This window comes from Amphibalanus amphitrite, unplaced genomic scaffold (genome assembly GCF_019059575.1).
Source record: "Amphibalanus amphitrite isolate SeventyFive unplaced genomic scaffold, NRLGWU_Aamphi_draft 002013F_arrow, whole genome shotgun sequence".
NCBI classification, from domain to species: domain Eukaryota; kingdom Metazoa; phylum Arthropoda; class Thecostraca; order Balanomorpha; family Balanidae; genus Amphibalanus; species Amphibalanus amphitrite.
In genome coordinates this window covers 1-17602 of record NW_024883506.1, presented here as the reverse complement: position 1 = coordinate 17602, position 17602 = coordinate 1, and the positions used below count along the sequence as shown (strand labels likewise).

The following is a 17602-nucleotide window of genomic DNA, read 5'->3' as shown; positions in this document are numbered from 1 at the left end:
CCGGTCCCCCTCTGCTCTCCAGCCACCAAAAGGGCATTCCACTCGTACTCTGACACACACCTGGGTTAGAACACACATCCTGACGTATCCCGACGAAGCACAAAGCTCATCAGTTTCTCTGGCCATACTGTGTGTCTAGCCCGTTCAACCAAGCCGCGTTACCGACTCAGTCTGGTCAATCCGTCGATAGGTGCATTATACGGATCCGTATATGTACCGAGCGTTTCCTTACGGGTATCCACAGCTCCGTGTTATTATTTACATATCCATGGTATGCAGAGAGGATTTCAAAAAACGCTGATACGCAAGGCTTCATGTGCATGAAGCAGGTAGGCATGGACATGTCAATGTACTGAATAAACTATGCAATACATATGTATTTAATATACAAATCGACCTAACGACCTAAAATACAATCTGATATCTACCGAACTATCCGCATAATTATCATGATGGATCGTAAGTCATAAACCGTGCATCCACTACCATTGTACGCCTATATCGTATCAATGCGTCTCCAGTGATCAATTGCAGCTCTACGCATTTATGTTCAACGAATGAGCATGCACGTGCACAATGCGAGACAACATATCGAACCAGAGGCGGATCCAGCTCAGAGTTTTTTTTTTTGGGGGGGGGGGGCAAACCATAACAATTTATCGATTCTTTCCATGCCTCGTCCATAGGCGTAATGTTAAAATTATGCCGTTTGGGGGGTGGCAAATGCCCATTTTGCCCCCCCCCCCCTGGATCCGCCACTGTATCGAACCTGACGAACGACGTTAAAACAGCACAAAACTGAAGATAATTTTCGGTCCATTAAAGTCGATTTTAGTTGCAAAGTGCAGCTGAATAACGGAATGCGATGCAAAAGGTTACTAATGAATAATGATGCACGATACTACCTAAACCTCTCTCGTCCCTGGTTTTGAGCCGTCGCTGTCTGTTCCATAAAAGTAGCCAGAGCGTTTCGCCAGTCCCTGATCTCCCGGCCACAGCTTCGACAACCTGAACCGAGAGCACACAAATAGGAAAACTTAGCCTGCTCCGTCCAAAACACCACACCTACCGTTTTCTCTCCGTGATGATTGTAGCCCCGATGACAGTGCTGTCAGCAGGCAGAAGTGACAGCAGTCCGGGTGACAGCTGACACAGATGACACCTCCCCCCGACTCTGACAGTCGTCCTGCCACTAACAGCGGCAGCAGCAGCGGTACCCGCACCGGCCCGGGGCCGACTGAAGACTGCCGCCAAGGCCCTATATACCACTGCCGCACCGACCGGCCGACCGGGCCCGTCCCAGGCGACCGCCGCGCCGCGCCGCGCCGCTGCCGCCGGCGATGGACGGTAGACGGTAGATGGTAGACGGTGGAAGGTGGGGGATGGTGGGGAGGGGGACGGTGGGCGGTGGGGAGTAGGGGTGTTGTATGGATGGTGGACGGTGGACGGTGGGGGGGGGGGGAGCGGTCTGTGGAGGGGATGGATGGTGGACGTTAGGCGGTGGAAGGACAGCTGCAGTGGGAGGGGGACGGTGGACGGTGGAGGATAGGGGAGGGGGGTTGGATGGTGAATGGTGGACAGTGGATGGTGGGCGGTGCACACAGAGAAAAATTTACCCCTCTATGTAGAAGATAGACGGTGGAAGATTGGCGGTGGACGGTGGACAGTGAGTGGTGGAAGGACATGCGGTGGGAGGTGGACGGTGGACAGTTGTAGACGGAAGACGGTGGACATTGGTCGGCGGTGGACGGTACACGGCGGTAGGAAGACGGCAGGCAGGCGGTAGGAAGACGGAAGAGGTGAACGGCAGACGAGATATGCCTGGTGGTAGGCAGCGTACTATACGGTCCTTTTGCTGGGAAGACGAGCAATGGGTTATACCTACTGGGAGGTATAACCCATTGCTCGTCTACAGCACATGAACTACAATCAGCACTCAACAGATGTGGCAACACATCAGTTGGTCCAGATCAGGTCGCCTACGCTTTTCTCAAAAATCTCCCTGAATCTGGACAACAAACCCTCCTGGAAACTCTAAATCGCCTTTGGGAAAACAATTCGTATCCTGCTTCCTGGAGCGAAAGCACCATTATCCCTATCCTTAAACCTTCTAAACTCCCCTCAAACCCTTCTAACTATCGACCTATATCTCTCACCAGTTGTGCCTCTAAACTAACAGAAAGAATGGTTAACGGACGAATTAGGGCGTATCTCGAATCAAACAATCCTCTTTCTACTTACCAACACGGATTTCGACCTGGTCGGTCAACTGCTGATAGCGTAATTCACATAATTGACACAATTCAAAGAGGATTTCAAAGAAGGGAATACACGATCGCCGTCTTCCTTGATTTCAAAAACGCCTTCGACAGAGTCAATAAATCTGCTCTTCTGATTAAACTTCATCGAACCGGTATTCGCGGTCACATGGCGAACTTTATACAGAACTTCCTTGCTAATCGAACATTCAGAATCCGTTGTGGCCACACCTACTCTCCACTCTTTACGCTAGATCATGGCCTCCCACAGGGCAGTGTAATTTCTCCTACTCTCTTTTTGATCATGATCAATGACCTTTTCAACAACACACCCAGCAATATACAACACTCTCTTTACGCCGATGACGTAGCCTTTTGGGTTTCTCATCGTGATCTTGATCAAGGCATAACAATCATGCAACTCGTTCTTGAAAAAATAGAAACATGGTGTAATCAATGGGGACTCGTCCTCTCATCAGACAAATCAAAATCGGTCATTTTTTCGAGACGACTCCCCAAGACCAATCATCGTAACCTCAGAATCAACAATCGTAATCTTCAATTCGTTTCACACTTCAAATATCTAGGTATAACACTTGATTCCTTGCTTAATTTTAGTAAACACTTCGAAGACATTCAACAAAGATGCGCCAGACGACTTTCGATTATGAGATGTATAGCTGGCAGGGAGTGGGGAGCCGATCGGAGAACCCTCCTCCGCCTATACACCTCCCTAATTCGTCCTATCCTGGATTACAACGGTTTCTTATACGATGATAAAGCCACTAAAAAAATTGATTCTCTCCAAGTGATTCAGAACACCGCTCTTCGTATCATCACCGGTGCAATGAAAACTTCAAATATTGACAATCTTCACATTGATGTCAATATTCCTACACTTGATCGACGCCGCTAATATCTTCTTCTCCGCTTTTATCTTCGTTGCTGCGCGAACCCCTCGAATCCCTCTAATCAAATACTTACAAATTGATATTCTTCGTCTCCTCCAAGTGACCCTGAAAGGAGATTCCCAGTGATCAGTTATCGCGTAGAGAAGGCTCTTAATCATTTCAACATTTCTTTCCCGTCCATTTTGCCTATCCCCCCTCTAACCTCTTTCTGGCTGGCACCCATCCAGAATGTAGATCGTCTTTTCTCAGAAAATAAGAAGCATGTCTCCTCACAAGAAATCTCTCAACTCTTCATACAATATGTAAATCAATACAACGATCATACTTTCTTTTATACTGACGGATCACTATCAAATGGCAAAACAGGCGCTGGTGTTACATCAAAAGTCTACGAAAACTCCATTCGCCTGCATAATCTTTTCACGGTTTTTTTCAGCTGAACTATCAGCGATTCTGCTAGCTATTATCTATATAAATAAACAACATATCCAAAAAAGCGTAATTTGCACCGACTCAGCTTCGGCAGTCAGTGCCATCTCAAGCAGAAAAAAAGAAGACAATCATATAATATACATTATCAAGAAACATATAATTACAATTCAGTAAAAAGGATTTGAATTCCGCCTGTTGTGGATACCAGGACACGCGGGGATTCCCGGTAACACAAGGGCGGATCTCCTAGCGAAAAATAGCCTAGACAAACCGGAAAGAAACACACTTCGTTGTCCGCACAAAGATATTGCTAATCATATCCAAAATGCTCTTCTCGACCTTCGCCAATTCGACTGGAATAGTTTCCCAAATCAACATCTACACCCGATTCACCCAAAAATCAAATCATTTGCTTCTTCCAATCAAAGTAATCGTCTTAGAGAAACGGTATTGGCCAGGCTGAGAATTGGACACACCAGTACCACTCACCGATACATTTACCAGCACGAACCCCCACCCACATGCCCACATTGCACACCACTAACACGATTCAACATTGCCCACCTCCTTCTCAACTGCCCACACTACGACCAATACCGTCAACCCATCATTCACTACACAAACACACACAACCTCAGCCTGGACCTCCCAACGCTCCTGGGTGATGATCATCCAGATCTAATTGAACTTCTCTTTACCTTCCTCAGTGATTCGAATCTCATCAATAGCATATGATCGCAACCCAGCACACAGTATTTTGATGTTCTTATGATCTTCCATCGTCGTTTCCATCCGCTTCGTTTTGCTTCCATTCGCTCTCGTTCTCGTCGCCTTTTCCAAGTGTATACAGATATGTGTAAGCCGCCAGAGTTGAACCCCTAAGACGGGCGGGACATGGCTGGCGGCACCCGGTTAACACCGGCTGCCATAACCCGCAGAGGAGTCGCTGGACTGACCGGTTTTTATTTGGTCAGTCCGAGCACACCTCTTGCGTGCAAATCCACATACAATGCCACTCCTAGTGATATAACGTAACGTAATTAAAGAAAGGGCTTTTTACTGTGTACTTTGGCTGAAAGCACAGGTTTTTGCCCTCTTGGATAGGCACCAGGTTTTTTCTAGTTAGGACTTTTCCTGGTAAAGTTCACCCCACAACAACACACACCAAACAACAGCACACAAATCAGCAGCAAGTCTCAGCAGCAAGTTCTATGTAAGTAACCAAATTTATTGTCTCGCCCATCAGGCACCTTTCGGCCTTCCCTTTGCTTTGCAACCCACCGGACGCCACATGAGCCGGTTTAACGTAGTCTTTTGCCTTTGTCTTAGTTCTTGGGCCGGAATTAAATAGCCGGCATTAACGTAACGTAAACGGAAGACCTGGCCAATTGCCAGCTAGTAACTTTCCCCCTCCCCCGGCTATAGCCAATTGGCTTGCCGGGAGGACAAAAAAAAACCTTCTGGGAAATGGTCAGAATAGTGGCAGGCACCAACGCACGCAAAAACAAAAGGAATATGGCCCCTTGCTGCCTTTCATTGTCCTACCAAGCCTTTCGCTTTTGAGTCGCCGAATCGTTTTTATTGAACTTATTATTGTATTTTCCGAAGTTCCTAAACATATTGCAAATGGCAAAAGAAGGGTGGCGAGGTCGCATTAGAGAGGAGCTTGCTTATGGCCACAATGTTGCGATAACAGATCGCCAACATTTCTTTCCGTTTGACAGAAATTGAGAAGAAAATAAGAGAGCTGCATAGGTATTTACGGTAATATGCCGATTGAGGCCATACCTCAGGGACCCCATTACCTGTATGTTTAAGTGGTCGTTCAGTTGGTGCAGCTATAGCGAGCCTTATCTTTTTCTGAGGTAAGGTCACTTGACATGACCTGGTGACCTGCCCTTGAAGAACCCGGGTCTGAAATTTTAACAACATGTGCGGGAAATGTATGAACAGGTGTACCCAAAACGGCGTCGTGCGCGCCACCGTTTTTGAGATATTCGCGAAAAACTTGTGGAGGGGGAGGCGCGGGGGGGGGGGGCGTGCCTCCCTCCTCCCCAGCACGGCGGGGGTATGAATGTTTTTTATGCATTCCAGCCCATCTTACCTATGCATGGTTCTAGGAAACGTTTCCTGTTTCGTTGACTCTGCATTTGCCAGCATATCACTGCACAATGCACATGCCATCAAATGTCATATAAGATTCGGGCCTATACCGAAGCCAATGTGATTCGTTTGGTGCCATTCATCCGGCGCACTAGCTCTAGCTTCACTGAATTTATTACAATTTACTGTGCAAATTTCGGGTCCGTGACCCGACCTCTGTAGGTCAAATGGCTCAGAATTCACCGGATGGTCTCATGGATAGGTACCGTATTCTTGATCCTAAGGGCTTTTTCTAGTGTGTAGGGGAGAGCGGGGCCAGTTGAACCACTTTTTATATATTGACATGCACAGCGAGATTTAGTTGTCATATCGAAAAATGCGCAATACCATGAAAAAATATACTCTTTTGGCTTTATTTTAAGATATGTAAAATTATGTTTCAAACATATTTTGCTGCCAAACGCATGCTTATAAAACAGCTCTACGCCCGTTTCAAATGACCCCGATGCGAGGGTCAATTGAACCAGCCCATGGGGTCAATTGCACCTATCCTTAACAATGGGATGTTTTCCTCTTTAAGACCACTTTCTTAAGGAGATATTTTGTCCGGTTTACTTTTCCAAATGCTTCATTCAATAGGTCGTTGGAAAGCTAAAAGTGCAAAGTTCCTCATAATAGGTGACATAAAGCACATAGACTATGGTAAAATGGGCAGATGAGGAAAATGAGAAATATCTCAGGCTATAGTGTGCTTTCAAGCAAAAGGCTGGAGAATAAGGGGTCAAAAATTGAGCTCTATTAAACTACTATTTCAGTTTAAAAGCTCATTTCAAAGGAAGACTATTTCCTTTAACCCTCGCCGGACCTATTGGTTTTCTACATACGCGCCGGCCGAGGGGGGGGGGGGCGGGTACGACCCCCCCCCTCGCCGTTTCGCCCCTGGTGGAGCTAGCGCGTCGCGGAAAAAACGAGCGTGTGCGCCGTTACGAGACGCAGAGATTGGTACCCGATTTTAAGGTCCTAGGTCAACCGGTGACCTCTGAGGTCAGGTCAAGTGCCCCAGGGTACGGTTCAGTTTTTGGTGAATAACTTCGCAAAAAACGGCCGCAGAGCGCCGATTTTGGCAGCATCGTGTTCGTCTCGCTCAGGCGCGTCGAATGATATACTTTTTGTCCGGGTCAGGTCAACTTGGGGTGTTGACCTCAGGTCAAGGTCAGGTCAGCACCCCCAGGTCACGAAGTTGGTCGAAAGAGGTCAAGTCGCATATCATTCGATTCGGCAGGTCTTCCAGAGTCCATTGGTGGCTTTCCCGACTCGCTAGCTCAATTTGATCAAGAGTTATTGACGAAAAACTAATATGACCTTGATGACGTCATAAATGACGTCACGCAAGGTCAACATTGCAAAAGTGACGCATCTAACCTTGCAAGGAGTGCATCAAATCACGATTCTGTGTGCTTGAGATAGTTGGAGATCGTTCCCGGCGCCAGAATAGCAGTTTTCATTTTTCCCCATTGACTTATTATGGTGAGGTCACGAAAATGACCTGACCTCATATGACCTTTAGGAAAAATCCGAGATATACAAGTTGTGGGACTCATAATGGATACTAGATCCTGAAAGTTTCATTTCCCTGTGACATCTCCTCTGGCAGTGAGGGCGTTGCGAAGTTGCGACATCTGAAGACCGTGCAGAGGTTCACTTATGACGTCATAGGTCAGTGACCTGACCTGACCCAAAAATGCGGTTGGTGTCAAAAGATGCGGCTTGGATCAAAGGTCAGGTATGCCAAGTTTCAGCTCTCTATCGCCAGCGTGTTCGGAGCTATCGCGAAAAAACCCTATGGGGGGGGGGGCGGCACCCGCCCCCCCCCCTCGGCCGGCGAGGGTTAATGTTTACAGCCCCTGAACAATAACCATTGCAAAGGTCACCGGGGTCCATTGAATCGGCCTGTGGCCCTGTTTCAACTGACCCTCAGAGAAGCGTTTCAATTGACCCCATCCACTCCCGCCATCTCGCACGCGCCGTAAAGCACATGTCAAACGAGCTGGAGGGACGGCATCATGCTGAATGAAGGGCCAAATAAGGTGTTATTCCGGAGCCAGGAGTTCTTCTTTCAGCAAACAAAGGTATATGAGATATCACAAAATATTCATAAGAACGATTTCTCCCAAACGCCCCTCAAAAACACAAAAACAAGTGTCAAATCAAAATTACCGTCCGTTTGCCGCCCAAACGCCGTTGTCAAAGGAAGTGGTCGAGCGCGGATGCGCAGTGGTGTCGGCAACGCCATATGTTGCATACTGTTGAAAATAAAGCCATGTTTCATCTGACCCCGTGTTTCAACTGGCCCCGCTCTCCCCTACCAAAGTCCCAAGCCGGTGACAGTTCGGTCCGAAATGTCTCAAATCTAGGCTAAATCTGGTCTAAATTTGGGCTGAAATGTCTGACATTGGCTATTCACCACTGCGTCTCGCTGCCATTCAGACCCCGTGTTTCGTCACGGGTCACCGCCCCTCAGTGTGTTGTGGTCCTGCCTAATTCTGAGTCGCTACCCCTACGGAGTACGAGTGGGGGACCCAAGTCTCTCCCCGGGATCTACGGACGCCAGTTGTGGTTCCTCCTGCTGAGCGGTTACTACATTTGACTGCAAGGCTACAGGACCTGGGTCGCCACTTGAAAACACGTTCTACGAAGTCGTACGGTCATCTGAATTGCATGAAGGGCCTGATGAGAGGACTCCTGTATAGCTACACGTTGCAAAGGATACCTATTCTTTAATCTATTTTCACAGTGTTGACTTGTGGATCACACATCGTGACATGGAACGTTTTACTTATAATGTGAGTGGGATATGATGCTCTCTTCACTTGATGACGACTCACGAGCCGGTTGAGGTTCACCTAGGTCGTCTGAGCTATGATTTTCATAAATTGCTTCGTCACTAGACAAGCCACTGGGACAGACGACAGGTGATAAACTAAACACAACAGAAATATTAATTTAAACTAAGCCAAACTGCCAAAAACCAAGCGAATACACCGCGGCTCCACTCATACGAAACTAGCCCCGGAACCGACTGAGGTTTCCACAAAAAGTGGCTATTTTGGTGCGTGTTTGGTTTGACGGAAAAGCTCGGTTCATTCATAGCCGGCGGGTGAGTCAGGGAGACTGAGTGTCGGCTGTTGCCAGGCAGGTGTTGAGGCTTTTGTAACTAGCGAGCTGGGGCCCCAGCCCGGTTCATGGTCTCGTGGAGTCGCGATATAGCGGACCATGGATGGTCCCGGGTGGACCATGGATGGTCCCGGGTGGTGGACCTTCCCTGGTCCCGCATGGTTGGCGACTGGTGGTCCAGTCCATATTCCTGACGTCGATTTTGATTTCTTCCCATGTCGCATATGATGCTCATTTCAGCAGTTATTCAGCTGACCAGTCAGCATAATACAGTCATAGATTCTGTGACGATCAGTCTGTTGAATGTCATCTCTTACCACTCCCGTCAGCCCCCGATTCCCGGAACCCTCTCCCAGACAACACGCACTCTGCACAGTTCCGCCTTTTATTGATGATGATGTAATCGTTTGTTTGTAATTGCTGTAATTACACTCGCTCGCTCGCTCGCTCCGCGCCGCCGAGACCTACAGGGAAAGAGAGGGACAGAGTGTACGGAATGCTCTGCTACTCTCCCCTCCTCGGACCGCGACGGCCGCGCCCCTGGCGGACGACCGGCGAACCACGGCCAACCGCCCACACACGGCCCAGCCGCTCTCACGCGCACGCACACAGACACACACCGCTCGCACTCACAGACTTTGAGAGAAGACCAGCGAACACGCGCACACAGGCGCGTACACGCATCACCCGCGCACGCACACACACGCATACATACACCCGCACAGGCGCTCTGCCAGCCACGCAGACAATTATTAGGCAAATAATGTGGGCAACACAATTGTTAAGTGGTCAAAACAATCGTTTAATGTTTCTAGATGGCCCGACGCCGGCCAGCGACCCGGTCTTTGGACGGGCCGCCCGGCGCGCCGCGTAGCGGCAGCTCGGTACAACAGAGCTGCTGCCGCCCCCCACAGGTGGCGCTAGCGTCCGCCGCCGCCGCCGCCACCGGCCAGCCGGCGCCGGCACACGTAAAAAAGCACACACGGGGCGCACTCGCACGCTAGTAGCTCACTCTCAAATCAGGCACTTTGACGCCGGCCGGGTCGGGCGGCGGCGGCGGCGGCGGGGGCGGCCCTCCATCACAGACCGGCCTGCTCCGCCGCTCTCTCCGCTCCTCCTCCCGCTCTGCCTCCTCCTCCTCCTCCGGGACTCAATATAAATAGGGCGTGTCGAGGCACCGGCCGCGCCGCGCCGGCCGCCGCCGCTCGGTGGCGGCGGTAGTGGCGCGGCGCGGCGGTGGCGGCGCGTTCAGCGGCGCGGGGCCGACTGGTAGCTACCACCGCGGCCGCCGCGCGACTCTCCACGGCCGTAGCCCCGTCCGCGCGGCGCGCCCCGGCCGTAGTAGCCGCGGCCGCGCCCCTCGCCGGGCCGGTCGCCGCGGCCGCGCCCCTCGCCCGGAGGTCGCTGCTGCTGCTTCCGCTCGATGTTGAGGCGGTGCTCCTCGTCGCCGGTCCGGGACAGCTTCACCGGCTGCGGGAGGAGGAAAGACAGCCAGACGCCGAGGTCAAAACACGACGCTAGAGACTGAGGGTCTATCATCAATGTGGGTTATTGCTGGTCCCAGTCGGGTCCAAACGATTTTGTTCTCCTTTACAAATTTATACGCCGGCATCTGAAATCTCTTAAATTGCCAGCTTGTTTGATGAAAAACTGTTATTATTACGCCTAAAACATGCAGTTATAGCATTGAGAGAACACATTTATCAACAGTCAAATTTAGTACTCCAATCCTATGATTTTCCTGCTGAGTGTTTTAAAAGCTGACCGGTTCTTCGGCCAGATTTTATTCTCCGGGACCAGGACTAAAATTCACAATTCCAACATGGTCTGCCCTAGGATCTGGGACAAACGAACGTCGAAAGAAGTCAAACGAAGCGGCATATGAAAAGGCCACCATCAAAGTTTTCAGAGGGTGGCAAGGCCACGAGTTACAGGACCCAGATGATCAAAAGTTTAAAGGTGTGTGCCACCTCCCAATGATTTCCCATTTTATTTTTCCTAGGATAAGAAGCTTCTGTTTTTACCTAATATCGCAAAAAATCAAAAATGGGCCTAAAATAGTGCTTTTTTCGCCTAAAAGTTTATCGGTTTTTCGATATGTATAACAATTACTGTAGTGGGCTGACCTGCAAACAGGCGTCGGCAACAATCGCGAATGCGGCGCACATGTGACAATAAGCAAAGGTCATTATAGAGTTACGACGTACGGGAATGAGTTATCAGCTGTCTAATCGTAGACAACACAATGTCGAATTCAAACTGTAAGCCTGTATTGGTATTGTTTCTTTAATTTGGCTGTCGAACGTTAATTTATGGTTTGAAATATTATTTTATGTAAAATAATTGATATGAAACAGCCGTCTCTAAAGTTATGACCCCATCTCACCACATGAAAGTGGCAGAAATGACAATGATCAGCTGACGCATTTTTCTTGGCCGAAGTCAGAGCGCGCGGCCCGACGCACCACCACCGCACCACAAAGTATGAGCAGAAGCCACCTGCGGTAGACCGCGCCCAAAGCCAGGGCCCCGGTAACGTGAGGTAGCCGAGTCGGGGCAGCGTGCGCTGACCCAAGCCGGGGCCGCGGCTTTGGGCGCGGTCTACCGCATCCCGGCCGGGCAGCCCCGGGCTATCACATGACACCGGGAGGACGCGCGGCCCCGGCTTGGGTCAGCGCACGCTGCCCGGCTCGGCTACCTCACGTTACCGGGGCCCTGGCTTTGGGCGCGGTCTACCGCACCACCTAACAGGCGTGTTCGAAACCGCAGGAGATGATGATGAACGGGTTTATCGAAACTTGATTGGATGAGCCTATCGGTAATAGCGATTTCAGTGTGTGCATTTATTGTTCATAGTGGTGTGAAATGTGGTTGGGGTACGACCGACAACCCGTCGGGGCGAATTTCGCACTGGGGTACTCAAAATTTGAAGAATTTAAGACGTTTCCATGAGTTTTGAAGGTATGGATAAGTTCTAAAAATCCGGTTCTCCTTATCTGGGCCATTAACTCCATACGGTCCAGGAAAGCTGGCACACTACCTTTAACCCGCGTCCGGCTGGGGGTCCTGGATTTCCACGCCCTGCTGGGGGGGGGGGGGGGTGTTTGAACACCCCCCCCCCTTGTAACTCGGCTCCTGGGCCACGTAGCGATACGCGGAAGGCGGCGTTCGAAAGAGCGTCAAAAATAATGACGAAATCACTTCGGTCAATTTTTTGGTCAGGTCAAAGGTCAGGTCACCAGAGGTCATTGAAGGCAAAATTTCGCCGATTTCCAGGTTGAATGTCGAAAATTTCCAAGAAGCCGACGCATAACTCGAGAACCAATAGAGCTACAGCGCCGCGGAAAAGCGCATTCGATAACCCTATTAAAGCCCTTTCTGAGTAATTCTCTCAGATTTGACCTAACGTCAACGGTTTTGCCTGCAGGGGGCAAAAACTGCAAAAATAGCCGATTTTTTCGGAAACAGTTTTTCTGCAATAACTTTTGACCCAAGCATTTTACGACCTTACTTTTACCGGCATTGTGTTCCTCTCGTCAAGACGCATCGAATGAACTACAAGTTGACCTTGAAAGGTCAACTTGAAAATTTGACCTCAGGTCAAGGTCATGACCTGACCGGAAAGGGTCATGTTGCATATCAGTCGATCCGTATCGTCGGCCTGAACACATCTAAGGCGTTTTCATCGCTCTAGCATGCCTCTATCAAAAGTTATTTGCGAAAAACTGTTAGATACCATTCGTGAGCTAAGATGACCTCAGGGCATAAACAAGGGTCACGGACACCATTTTCATGTTCAGTGTGTCTAAACCACTTGTAATTCGGTGTTTGGGAGTGTTCATAATGTCTTTTGTCCAAAAGAGGCGCATTTCAATTTTCTCCCATTGACTTATAATGGGGAGGTCGCAAAATTGACCTGACCTTAGGTCATCGATATCAAAATTCTGAGATATACATTTCGTACATGCTATTGCTCTTAGCAATCGCTGAAAGTTTCAAAGCGATCGGTCACTCGGTGTAGCTATGACAGACATTGAAACTTTTTATGAGGTGAGGTCACTTCAAGTGACCTGACCTTGAATGACCTTGGTCTGAAATTTTCACAACATGTGTAGAATTGATGTATGATAAGGTGTACTAAAAACGGCGGCGCACCACAAGGGGGGTGTTCAAACACCCCCCCCCCCCCCAGCAGGGCGCGGGTTAATAAACGCTTAGTGACATGATAGGTCGTAAGTAAATGTGTGAGTGGGATGCGTGCGGGCACGGGCAGGATGCTGATCACTCTCTGGATGTGGCATTTCCAACCTCCCTGGCAATCTTGCCCTCCCTAGCTGTTCCACCCACCCACTTAGAGGTGCTGCAGACTTCTCTTCACTTTCAGCTTCCTTAGCAAGCCTCATCCCAGATGGCAAGTTGTGCTTAGGAATACCACAGCGCCGAACCTCCCAACTTCAAGAATACACTTCCAGTGATCATTCCAAATGTGTGTTTCCAGCCTCTATGAACGCTCCCTACGTGCGTTCACCCAAAATTTGTCAATTTGGGTGGAACAAGACTTCCAAATGAAAATAATTTTCCACTCCCACCTCCAACTTTCAAGAGCAGTTTACCACCCATGAAAGAGCATCTGCTTGCATGATCACACCAGATTCTACCATTGCTTGTGCAGAAAAATGTAATCTTTCCTCCTTCTGTTCTTTATTTTCGGGGGGGGGGAGCTAATCTTATCAAGAATATACCACCCTCATATTCCTTTTTTGGAGAGGAAATTTCCCCCCTAACACCCAAACATTAATATAATTTTGTGACACTGCTACCGTCCCTGGGCTCGGGACTCACTAGGTTCTGATGCTACCACTGCCGGATGAGCCCACCATCTCCTGTAGAACCCGCGGTAACCCCCATCATTTGACCCTGACCATCCCCTTGCAGTAATTCCGTCGGCGATCTACTACAATCAACTCACTCGACCCTCTACTCGCCCAACTACTCACCATCTCATGGAGAACACGGTTAACGGCGGCCTGCGAGTCGAACACGACGAATCCGTAGTTGGGGTAGGTGCGCGGCGGGATGCCCTTGGCCGGCGGCTTGCTCGTGTGGATCTTCACGCCCACCACCTCGCCTGTAAGAGAGAGTGGAGAGAGAGAACGGGGGAGAGTAGGGAGTCAGAACAGGGTACTTTGTGTTCGGAGGCGGTTACTGGGGACACCAGTTACCAACACGACCCTTGGCACTGGAGGATGCGTTACTATCCTATTCTTGTCAATCTAAAACAGCGTATCCCAGGGATGCTCACCAGAAAGTTACAGTTTTTCGCAGAGCAGAAGCTGCTATGTGGCAAGAGCTAGGTGGCAATGGACATACAAAGCTCGAAATGACTGCTGTAAGGGCAGCGAAAAACATCTGCAAAGCTGGCGGTAACGGATTGTAGCAGCTAAGTCATATATCACCAAGCTGAAGCATTCAGAATATCAGCTTCCTGACAACTCATAACCTCGCTAACACATTTCACATCACATTCTCTCCGTAAAACGATGGTCAAACTGTCCACCACTCGTCTGTGTTTATCCTCTGCAAGTCTGACTATTAGTATCCCAGCCAGTCTATGATCTAATACCCCTTCCTCTCATATCTGCCCTAATATCTCCCTCCCCGCCATATTCGCTCACCGAAGGAGCTGAAGTGTTCGGCCAGCTCCTCCTCCCCAATATCCTGCGGCAGGTTGCCCACAAAGATCTGCTGGTTGTCCGGCTGCGTGTAGCGGCGCCGCTCCCCATCCCCTCCGCCCAGAGTCGCGCCCGAATCTGCCGGCTCCGCGCGGGAGGACGGCGGACGGGCCGAGGAGGGCCCGGTGCTGCCAGAACTGGGACGGGCTGCCGGAGGACGAGACGGCGGAGACTGGTCCTGTGGAGAGGGGGGGGGGGGTCAGTGAGGTCTGGGGGCAGCTGACGGCGAGCGATGGGTCAGGGGGCGGAGGCTCCAAATTGAAGAATTGAAGATGCTAAGAGGCTGGCAAAAGGTGGTAAGAGATGAAAAAGAGACAGCAAAACGCGAAACTAAGCTAAAGGCGAAGGAAATTATTGGATAGACAAGAGCACAAAAATGCGTACGAGGGGGACGTTACGCCGGGTCAAACGCGTGAACAAACTACTGTGAACCAGACAAGGCATGAACCACCACCTTTAGCTAACAATTCAGTCGATATTGATGGGCGTCCTGACTCAACACTCTCGATATATTGAGCGTGTATTGATGATATGAGATCAACATCCTGACTCTAATGACGAATCTCCCTCTCCCTCCCACACATCCGTACCTTGTCAGCGGGCGCGGCGGCCGGTGTCGGGGCGGCGGCCGGCGCCGGGCGCGGAGCCGCCGGCCGGCCAGACGAGGCCTTGAACAGGTTGGCGTACGTCTTGGGTTCGTTGGAGACGGGCGGCGGGGACGGCTGGCGGGGCGGCGGCGAGGGCTGGCGCGGCGGCGGCGGGCTGGCCGCCGGCGGCTCCTCAGGCTGTTCGGCCGGTTCCTCGGCCGGTGGCGGCGACACGGGCGGCGTGGGCTCCGGCTCGGCCGGCGCCGGAGCGGCCGGCGCAGCAGCGGCGGCGGCGCCGTGACCGTTCATATGAGCCGGCTGGCCGTACGGAGCGGCAGCGGGCGCGGCGGCGGAAGGCGCCGGCGGCTCGGCGGCCGGCTGGGCGGCGGCGGGAGCGGGAGCGGGAGCCGGGGCGGGGGCGGGGGCGGCTGGCGGCGGCACCGGCGGCGACTCGGGCTCAGCCTCGTCATCAGCCTCTGCAGCGCCGTCACCGGCGTCCTCGTCATCGGAGAACAGCTGACGGGGGACGGGACATCAGAGATCAGAACTCCGGTGACGGGTCGAGTAGTACAGAGCGAACAGTGACACACAGAGGGCACATCGACAACACAGCGACACAGGGGCAAGACAGCGGGATTAGAGACGCTACTAGCTGCCTGCTGGGAGCCTCCCCCGTTGGGGAATAGAATCAGTTCAACGCGTTACGCGCTCCTAATCAAACGTCCCACACACACGTCCAGGCCAGCTCCACTACAAGCAAACAACTTGCGAGCGAGTTTCCATGGCCTTATGAGCCAAGTTCACTCCAACCACCACATTCCGAGACCAATTCAGCCTTCTGTTCCTCAGACTCCCTCAAAATTAAGACAGGTGCCCCAATTGCCCCGCAAACCCTCAAAGCTCCCTCCCAGCTCTACACCTATCACGATCTTCTCCCATCCCGCATCACCATCCTCTCTCCAGCCCTGACACCGTTCTCCCGCCTCTCTCTCTCTCTCTCTCTCTCTCTCTCTCTCTCTCTCTCTCTCTCTCTCTCCCTCTCTCTCCACCGTCACTCACATCGTCCTGATAGCGGAAGATGTCGTTATAGACGTAGTAGTTGTGGGTCGTCTGCGGCGCCAGCACGAAGGTCTGCATGAAGGGCCGCATCGGCGCACCGTTGTTGGACAGCTGGCCCGACACCTGGCGGAAGGAGCGGGAAACAAGACGGGTTAGCTGGGGGAGTGGGGGCGACGCCAGAGGCTAGAGAGGGCTGAGCTTTGAAATGCTACTGTAACACATTATTGACTGCCAGGCAGCACTGGTTTTACGATTGGTAACATTTCAATGCTCATATCCCAGAGGCTGCGCGCTTTGCAAGCCTTATCGTAGACCGATTTGTAGTACAAGAATGTTACTGAGTAGGACATGCCAAACAGCCTTCGATCTTACTAGAATACGCTCTCTGAAGTTGTACTATCACGACATACATACTCACACGTAAGGCAAGTCTCGAAAGTAAAATAAGAAATTACTGCCAATCGCAATAATCTAGCACCCTTTACATTTACCCAACCCTGCACAATCTATCATTATCAGCGATGGCCCAGCCGACGCCTATCTGGGAGCACCGCTGAGTCGGGAATTTCTCAAGCCGGCCGTAAGTTATGAACGATAGCTTCACTAAGCAGCTCTTCCAATCGCCGAAAGCAGACAAGTCAGGAGAGACATCGATCCCACAAGTGGGAGTGCAAAGGACCCAAAACAACACACTGTCCAAGACGGTAGTCGGGCCAAAACTGTCCGTGTTGTTTGAGTTGATCATATCTGATCCCTCATCGGTGATTCTTGCTGAGGCCCAATTCTCTCTCCCCCTAATCAGAAAGTTTGTGCCTTTATCGCTTCTCCACCAAGCCCCCAGAACACCTCCACTCCATTCCACTCACTCAATCACTCAATCACTCTCTCTCTCTCCCTCTATTTCCCTCCCCCCTCCTCTCTTTCCTCTATCTCACCTGGATTACCACTCCACCTCCCAGCGTCGGGTGGGCGTCCACCTGTTTGATTTTGGTGCGTGCGTCGCGGAACTGTAGTTTCTGGATGCGGTCGTTGATCTCCTTCTGACCCATAGCGGTCTTGGTTTCGGGCTTCTTACCGCGCTCCAGACCTCCGTGCACGAACTAGAGTCCTGGCTGTAGAACCTGAGACACAGAAGAGTGGTATATAGCCAGAGGCTGCAGGGACTAGGGAAAGTATACAACAAATATGGATATATAGGAGGGATCAAAGAGACGCATACCGAAGGACAACGACTGCAGAAACTGCATGGCAAACACGATGGTCAATGACAAGAGACAAAACGGACGTACGTCGGACAGGGACTGCAAGATACGACAACGCAAAACAAAGACGAAGGCAAAGGACAA

General features: G+C 51.0%; 2 protein-coding genes across 2 annotated transcripts in view; both read right to left on the bottom strand.

The window, feature by feature from the left end:
* Nucleotides 1-1259, bottom strand: part of LOC122376095 (sialin-like) — a 61597-nt gene extending 60338 nt beyond the window's left edge. Inside the window, exon 1 of the mRNA XM_043355789.1 lies at nucleotides 1070-1259. The gene's annotated coding sequence lies outside the window, so the exon portion shown is untranslated. The remainder of the gene's footprint in view (nucleotides 1-1069) is intronic.
* Nucleotides 1260-9247: 7988 nt separating this feature from the next.
* On the bottom strand, nucleotides 9248-17377 carry LOC122376094 (ras GTPase-activating protein-binding protein 2-like; the record flags this gene model as incomplete). The annotated part of the gene is given in 7 exon segments (XM_043355788.1): nucleotides 9248-10348; nucleotides 13876-14006; nucleotides 14554-14788; nucleotides 15201-15713; nucleotides 16257-16379; nucleotides 17192-17358; nucleotides 17361-17377. Coding segments are annotated over 7 exon segments (1408 nt in total), but the record flags the coding sequence as incomplete, so codon positions are not given.
* Nucleotides 17378-17602: the final 225 nt, after the last annotated feature.